Source organism: Mauremys reevesii, linkage group 7 (assembly GCF_016161935.1).
Source record: "Mauremys reevesii isolate NIE-2019 linkage group 7, ASM1616193v1, whole genome shotgun sequence".
NCBI classification, from domain to species: Eukaryota; Metazoa; Chordata; order Testudines; family Geoemydidae; genus Mauremys; species Mauremys reevesii.
In genome coordinates, this window is record NC_052629.1 from 53,315,832 (window position 1) to 53,324,985 (window position 9,154).

Below are 9,154 nucleotides of genomic sequence, written 5' to 3' on the forward strand. Positions count from 1 at the left end.
GCACTGACCATCTGCCAACATGTGAATTTCACCTGCTATGTGGGGGAGTGTATAATCCAGTTCCATGCATGATATCAATATGCTCCCACTACTCTCAAATGTTTTTATAAAGGTATTATGCTCTTAGAATATTTATAGTAATGAACTGTAGTACAGCAATTGATGCCCTGATGGTATCACCGTTTCCCTCTTCTTTAGCCCAATACCACTGAAACCCAGCATTCTGCTAGTCCAGGAGTCTGTACTGGGCTCCTCTGAGAGCTCCTCAATGCAGCCTCTTAATAGGATGGAAAGATTAATGCTGAACAGAGGACACTTGCCTTCAAGAATTGCATGTGTTGTCGCTACAGCACTCCCTGCTTAGCTACCAAATGCAGGAGACTTTTCTTATACCCTTTACTTAAGCTAGTTTAAAGTGATGCTAGAAATATTTGCAAGGAATAATGAATTTCAAATTACCATGGACAGTCTCCATTTTTCTGTAGTATAATAAATACTTGGTGAGATGAAGCTCACCAGCCTTTGGAACAGCTGCAGCTGAGGCTGAAATTGCTGTCAGCAGGGCAAAGAGAAGACTGTTTTGGATTCTATCCACACATTGGGGCAGCAACATCCAGGCTTATAAAAGTGATTTTAAAAGTAGACTTCAAGGGCCAGATCCTTTAGCTGGTGTAAATCAGTGTCATCCTGGTGGCCTTAACGGAGTGAAACGGATTTATACTAGCTGAGGCTCAGAGTCCATATTTCTCACTACTTTTTTATCTACCTTTAAATTGTGTTCCAGACTGCCACTGTCCCTAAATGCTGGAATCAATCTCAATCTAGCAGGATTGCCAAAGTGCCTATCACCATAAAGTCTATGTAAGTATGCTCAGCAAGCTGTGTCAAGTCCTGTGGTAGACTAACTTTGCAAATTACTGATCAGAAAATTTCCCACCCCCGCCCCAGTTTTCATACATGTTACTACTAAAAGAAGGATAATGGCACACGGCCAAATCCTTCTAATCTTACTTATATGAAAAGACCCATCACTACTTTCATGAGAGAGGGTGCCAGGATCTGAGACATCATTAATCTTTAGTTGTCTGGTTGTTTTTATAAAATATCTCAGCTCTTTTGCAGAGTTGTACTTGCATATTGAAATTTTTTGTCAATGTTCTCTATGCACTCATTTGAGCATTGGCCTGCTAAACCCAGGGTTGTGAGTTCAATCCTTGAGGGGGCCATTTAGGGAACTGGGGTAAAAATCTGTCTGGGGATTGGTCCTGCTTTGAACAGAGGGTTGGATTAGATGACCTCCTGAGGTCCCTTCCAATCCTAATATTCTATGATTTTAATGCTTAGATTAATATATCCAGAGAGCAATGGGCTTGTTTTGCCACTCCTGGACACAAGTTTTAAATCACTATGACTCCCCTGGAGTTATCTGATTGGCACCAGTGCACCCATTACTTATAACTGTATCATCCTTTCTCCTTAATATCAGATAGGAGTGTAGAGGCTTTGCCTCTTTTAGGGCATGATTCTGAAGACACTTAGCACTGAGCATAGCATTTACAAGGTCAATGGGACTATTCCTTGGAATTAGCACTACACCCAGTAGTAAGCATTGGCGGAATCAGGCCAAAAATATGGACTGTTATGGAAGATTTAGAGCTGTTGTTCTCATACATTAATTCCTTTCAATTATCACTGATTGATATGTAAAAATATATCATTTCAGTTGAAAAATGGCAAAGTTCTACACCACAGAGTATAACTGGGTGTACAGTGCAATGGAAGTTAAATCCTTATTATAGATTAGCTAATGACATAGCCCGACAGGAACCCTAATATAACTACATGTTAGGTTCATTCCATAAATCACTGAGCACACCCAGTGAAAAAGATGTATGTGGTTGCTCTAACAATACACTGTATAGATCTGGTCCTTCGCCCATTGAAACTGAATGCTAAACTCCACGGGACATTAAAAAGCTGCAAGATCAGACACTATGTTTACAGTGATGACAACTGCTGTGCTAGCAGAAAATACCTGAAAACCATGTATAGATTTAATCTGCCAGTGGAAAACTATAAATACCTTTCTATCCTGGTCTTGTAAGGTTATAGGTTAAGTAGGTTCACTCTAATCTCAATTTGTGACCCAGCTTCATGCTGATTGGTAGCGTGGCTAATCTCTTTTCCATTGACAATGATGCCTGCTGCAAACTGTAATAAGAACTGTGTACACTAGATGTCCTCAGGAGAACATGAATACATCATTCTGAAACCTTCAGGTGAAGGCTGACAATTATAACAACAAATTAGGGGTGAAGGTGCACAGTGAAACTGAAATGTACTAACCACGGGGAACAGGGACAGTTGGGGAGTGGGAGGTGGTTGGGGGGAGTCGGTGTGGATGTTCTGTATGAGGGATGGGGAGAAACTGGGGCAGAGCGGGAGGCTGGGGTGTCAGGGTTAGGAAGTGGGTGCTCTTCAACAGGAGTAGAAGATGGGGTGTCAGGGACAGGCGAGGGAACAGAGTGGGTGCTCTGCATGGTGAGTGAGGGGAGCTACTGAGACTTGGGAGGGAGCAGGTTGGGAAGGGGGGTCTTGGCAGACCCGCTTTCTCCATGAGAGTAGCTGCTCCTGGCCTGATCCTGAGTGCCATGGTGGCTGCTTCAGCCTCTCTGGCCCTGCTCTCACCTCCACCCCTAACAGTTGCAGAGCCCTGCCCAGCCTGAGCATATGAAACAACTCACTTAAGAACAACACATGGAGTGGGCACATAGCTCAACCCCCACAATATTACCATTGTGGAGGCATTAGCTCAGGGGTGGGCAAACTTTTTGGCCTGAGGGCCACATCTGGCTATGGAAATTGTATGGGGGGCCATCAATGCTCATGAAACTGGGGGGTTGGGATGTGGGGGGTGGGGTGAGGGCTCAGGCTACAGGGTCTGGGGTGGGGCCAGAAATGAGGAGTTCCGGTTGTGGGAAGGGGCTCTGGACTGGGGTGTGTGTGTGTGTGTGTGTGTGTGTGTGTGTGTGGTCTCCAGCTGGTGTGGGGATGAGGGGTTGGGGGTGCAGGAGGGTGCTCCAGGCTGGGGTTTGGAGGACAAGAGGGGGATCAGTGCTGGGGCAGGGAATTGGGACGTGAGAGGGGGTCAGGGATGCAGTCCCTCAGGCGGTTCCCAACCAATGGGAGCAGCGGGGGTGGCACCTGCGGAAGGGGCAGCACGCAGAGCCACCTGGCTGTGCCTCCATGTAGGAGATGGTGGGGGGCCATGCTGCTGCTTCCAGGAGCCGCGCGGAGCCACGGCATGCATGGAGTGGGACAAGCCCCCCAACCCCGTTCCCAAGCTGGAGCACCAGAGCGGTGCAAACCCCGGATTCCGCTTCCTGGCAGGAGCTCGAGGGCCGGATTAAATGTCTGAAGGGCCGGCTACGGCCCCTGGGCCATAGTTTGCCCACCCCTGCCCTGCACTAGCCCATACCCCACCCCTAGGTCTGCCACCTCTGTCCATAGCAGCACTTTAGTTTCAGAAAAAAATAGTGTAATATTCAACTTTTCCTGAAGAACTGCTACATTTAAGGACAGATTTTTTGCTCATAAGGTATAGTACTTTGTTCTGCAAATAGTCCCATTCATTTAATTGGAACGACTCACTGCTAAATCTGAGTAAAGGGGAAAAAAATCTGGCCTTTAATATAGAGTTTCTACTCAGATGATCACCATTATAATTCTAGCAACCAAGGGAGTTTAAAATTAATTAGCTAAACATTTCTGTGTGGAGAGAAACAGAAGCTGTTCGATTTTTGGCTACTTCTGAATATTTCAGAGAAAGATGTTTTGTCTAACCAGCATCATCCAGTTTAAATAGCACTCACTTCACCATTTCATTGGCCAATGGAGATATTACCCAGGAGATATTAATATTTTCACTTGGTTCTATGGATGATTTTGGAGATTTGAGGTAGAAAATTAGCCATGTTACATGTATCCCTTGTGGTGTGGTCTCAGGCAGGGCTTACTCCTGCGTCAAGAAAGATTATGGCTAATAGGATTTGGTACTTGGAAGCTGCTGGCATGTCTGGTACACACCCTGTGTTTTCTTGAAGAAGAATATGGACCCCATTCGTCGCATCATTTTTCTTCTTCTGGCCTTTTACAGGATAAATTCAGCTCTTTCTTATTGTGTTATAGGATGCTCCTGCTCCAGTGATAGCTTTGGAAGGTAAGAAATGTTGGCATCTTAATAATAATCTTCAGAAGAGTGTTTTGGAAATTCTTAGTGTGGATTGGGTAGTCTTGTGAATACTAGCCAGTAATAGATGGCCGTATGTTGTGGATAGCTGTAATATTGTTTGCGTATTACTAGTTTGAGTAAATAATAAGGTATCTGGGATATGTATTTTAAGATAGTTTTTATTGGGTTAAATTTTTCTTTTGCAGGGAGAGGGAGGTTAACCATATCTAATAATACAGTACTTATGAGACTGTCCTGTTTCCAGTTCCCACTGTACATATTAGGTAGAACAGTTTGTTACCCATAAGCACAGTGTGTTAGCTAAAGCTTTACTGATTTCCTCTCTAGGAGTTTGCTGTGCATGTCTACATCCCTGAGAAAGATACCTGGAGACATCCCTCAAGACATCAGAAAAATTAGAATAGAAAACTCTCATCTAACAGAACTGCCTCGTGGGTCATTCTCCAATGCCAGTGCCTTGGAATACCTTTGGTTGAATTTTAATAATATCACAGTTATGCACCTAAAGAGCTTAGAATACCTGAAGGATCTGACAGAGCTGAGATTGCAGGGAAACAAGTTAAGTTCAGTTCCATGGACAACATTTCAAGACACTCCAGCTTTAAAAATATTGGATCTAAAGCACAATAGACTGGATGTTCTTCCAGAGCATGCACTCAGGTATCTGCCCAACCTGACCTACTTAGACTTATCCTCAAATCAGCTTACTGTCATATCCAGGGATGTCTTCTATAATTGGCCTGTGTACCAGAAAACCCAGCAGTCTGAGAGGAAGATGGAAGCTAGTTCCAATGCTGTCCTGGCTTTACATGATAACCCATGGATCTGTGACTGTCGCCTTAGAGGATTTGTCCAGTTTATCAAATCTGTTAGCCCACCAGTTATTCTGATGAATTCTTATTTAACTTGTTCAAGCCCTAAATTTAGGGCAGGGAAGTTCTTTCATGAAGTGGAGCTCAACAGTTGCATGAAGCCAATAACCTCATCCCTTGACTCCAACCTGACTGTGCATGTGGGATTGAATGTTACTATGGTCTGCTTGGTACAGGGCAGCCCCTCCCCAGCAGTCTGGTGGACCTATGGCCTAAAACATTTAAGGGCATTTAATGGTAAGCAATGGTGTCTATTTTTTATTTACAATGTAAGGAGTGGGAGTTAGTTCCTTGCCTACTAGTGAGTCATTCATACAGCACTTAACCATTACAATTATTTGAAATAACACAGTTAGCAGGCTCGGGTCAGAAACGGCGCAGAGCAGTCATGGAGACTAAGTGCAGCAAAGCTATTTTAAGTAGGATTTCGGAGTCAATTTGGGAAGGGAGAAGCAGAGATTTTCACCAACAAGCTTCTCTCTTTTCTGTGATTATAAGTATGGTGAAAAACAGGAGACTGTGGAAAAAAAGATAGATTATCCAAGGGCAGGTGCTTACAGGCCTTTTCCTGTTCCTAACATTTCTTATGTTCTTATGGCTTTTCACACAGACAATACAGCAGCTCTGTTATCTAACTGATAAAGTAAACCTACAAGTTTTTCTACATACCAAAATATATTCCCCTGGTTCTTGCATAAAACAATAGGTCACAGAGTCCGCTTGCTCTATTCCCTTCTGGATTTTATCTCTCTTAATGAGGTCATCTCTTCTCCAAAGACTACAATCCAAAATTCATTACCATTCCTCTTTTTTCCCCCATGGCTTAGATCCTTAAGAGACTCCATCTCTTACTGACTGCCTTCAGTAGTACAATTTATGTATTTTCATAAGATCATTTTTTATAATGCATCCAATTTTCTACACAGAATTCTGAGTGGCACCACGACTCCTGACACTTAAACGAAATAGTGTTAATCATGAATCCCAGAATATTATTTGCTTTTATTTTAATGTTTTATCAGCATTGGTAATTTTCCCTTAACAAGCCACATATTACATCAATTCTATATATTCTCTCTTGTCATATATCCATAACCACTATATCTAAATAGATTAGACAGAATATTTTCAACTAGTAGCAAATGCTATTGTTAAGATTGTTTTTTAGTTTCCATCCAATCCACCTTATGTTGCTCATAATTTTCTTCAACAAATTCCTTTGAGGCTGAAATTTGCCTTGTCTGGTATAATGGACGATAGAATTTAGCCCAGCATACATGTCCAGGTCCATTAAAACACTTTCTCTTTGATTTATTATCACTTATGTAAGCCATTTGAACTGCAGAGCATGTAAGAATAAGGAGGCTTTTGCTGAGAAATAAAAATAGGAGCTCTTTGTGCTTTTCCCCCTCGATTTTTTAATGATTTCACCTGTATTTAGAAAATCTGTATGTGTGTACATCAGCAATCCAGCACATTAATGAGCAAATGTACAATAACAACCAGTAAGGCAATGGGAGAAATGCGATTAAGATACTGAATATCATCACTAGCTTCCAAGGAGCTAGGGAAACAGTGATTTCAACCAAAGAATCTGAAAATGATAAAAACATATCATGACATTTTCCTCTAATGTTAGTCTCAGCTGTGTATATATCTAAGCCTGGACAGCCTAGGTAGCAATACACTATGTCCACACCTTGGGTCATACGTAACTTTTTGCTGGCCTAGCTGTTCATCTGTATTTAATGTAGTCATAACACCTGTGTTCTGCATTTCTCATGAAGCCAGTGGGTTACCGTGTTCCTGACCTATTTCTCCCCTCCTCCTCAAAGCACACATTTGTCATGTGATGTCATACTGTTCCCATGAGATGGAACATTATTCAATGAGTTAGACTGGTTAGAAAATGGAGGGGTAGAAACAGCCTCAATATTTTCATTAAATTTTATGTCTGAGATTAGTTTTTGTTTGGGATTTTGAGTCATAATTTCCTGAGCCCTATCTACCAAGAAGTCCTTATTTCCCTCAGAGTAACTCACAGTCAGGGGATGAAGTGAATTCCTAGAGTCTCTGTGCCTATAACACAGCTGGTGGTGAGTAGTACAGCCTGACATGTCTGCTCTTGATCTCCTTTTCTCTCCAGTGTCCACTACACACATCAGTGAAGATACAATGAAATCAGAATTGGTGATTCCTTCAGCTCACCTTATGGATGAGGGCAATTACACCTGCATGGCTGCCAACTTCATTGGCAACACCTCTACTATAATCTCCCTGAAAATCCAGGCTCCCAGAATGGTAGCTTCTTCCTCATCTTTCTCTTCCTCTGTCTCAGAAGAGAATGCCTATGTTGATGTTAGGATAGCCAAACAGACGGTGTATGGAATTACGCTGGAGTGGTATGCAGTGACTGAGAATCCAGGAGAAACTTGGTACACCCTCCACTTTGGGAAGTATGACGACTCCAAGAAGGAGATGATTTATATTGGCCCGGGCACCAACACATACTCCGTCAATGACTTGCTCCCAGCTACCAAGTATGAGGTGTGTGTCACCTTAAGGAACCAGACACCCCGAAAGGGCCAATGCATTGTGTTTGTCACAGGCAGTGACATCAGTGAACTAGAGCAGAGGGAGAAGCTCATCCATATCATCATCATTGTGTGTGCCATGGTGCTGGCAGTCCCCGCTGGGATGTATGCGTGCACCACAGAAACCCGGCTTAACTGCATGGAGAAGTGCGCTGGATTCTGCCACAAGAATCGCAAAGGGCAGAAGAACCTGAGAGCAGGCAACAAAGAAAACACCTTTGACAGCTTGCCAACTGGCAGCGAGGAGGGGCTGTGTTACCGAGACTCCAGTGAAGACAAGAGAAAGCCAAGGTCTCCGGAGGACAAGGAGAAGCCCGACAAACACAAACCTAATCACAGAAATAGTGCTGATCTCTATTAGCTGATAAAAATTTTATCCCATATTAGAGTAGATCAAGTTAAATATAGAAGGGCCAACAAAAATATACATAAACCTAGGGCTCTGTGTTACATAAACACTGGGAACGTGCTATGCAGACATACAACCTTGTTTTTTGAAGGATTTTGGCAACATCTGAAACTTTAAGGAAAAATGGGGTTATTGGTAAGCAGGAGAGTAATGCATGGCATGCACGTTGCTGGCAGGGGAGCCGATATACATACTTCCAGCTACCTGGGAAATTCAATTAAATAGAGGACAGATACATGGCATTGTAATCTTTACAAATTATTCATACATGGACAACCCTTGGGGAAATTACTGAGATAAATTTATTCTAGTATTTTCATATGTATGCATATCTATCTATATCTATATATATATCCCCAGCCTATTAACTGGCCTATTAACAAAAATGGCTCCTTCAGCCCTTACTGCAGCTTAATGCTGATAGACAAAATGATACCCAATGATGAAATGAAATTCTAAGTCAGTCTCTCACTTGCATAGCTTAATTGACCACAGAGTTTCAGAAGTGGAAAAGAATTATTTTTGATCTCTCATTGTTAAATACATGCTTTTATCCTGTGCTCTTTGGAATATCCATATGTATTGCAGCATTTGGGGACAGTGAACACGAGCGCTTTCAAGATAACTTTCCTTACAACCCTGTTTCTCTTCCCTATAACTTTCCAGGACTTTGGTCTTGGTGCAAATTGATATGTTTTTGTTATTTTTTGTTAGGATAAGTTCACAGGCAAAAAAAAAGTGTTAACAGTTTTTGAGTTATCGCCATGTGAAAATAAAAACGTTTTTTTCCATTTTGAAGGAAATTTAAGAACTATTTTGCACATAGATGATTGAAAAACAGCTGCACTTTGTAACATTAAACATCACATGGAGCTAGTCCTCAAAGGGGAATAGTCTCTGATTGTCTGAAACAAAGTGTTGTTAAATATTTAGCTGTGCTATTATTGGGTTACATCAACAACTGCATTACTAGTGTACTAACTAAGCCCCAGAACCTCAAAGGTATGTATCTTCGAGGCTCTGGCTC

General features: G+C 42.3%; 1 protein-coding gene across 1 annotated transcript; it reads left to right on the top strand.

Moving 5' to 3' along the window:
* The first annotated feature begins 4,109 nt into the window (after positions 1-4,109).
* LRIT2 (leucine rich repeat, Ig-like and transmembrane domains 2) lies at positions 4,110-8,850 on the top strand. Its single transcript, XM_039546358.1, has 3 exons — positions 4,110-4,219; positions 4,580-5,361; positions 7,271-8,850. The coding sequence occupies exons 1-3, from the start codon at positions 4,110-4,112 to the stop codon at positions 8,077-8,079; spliced, it is 1,701 nt and encodes a 566-aa protein (XP_039402292.1). The 3' UTR covers positions 8,080-8,850.
* The last annotated feature ends 304 nt before the right edge of the window (positions 8,851-9,154 follow it).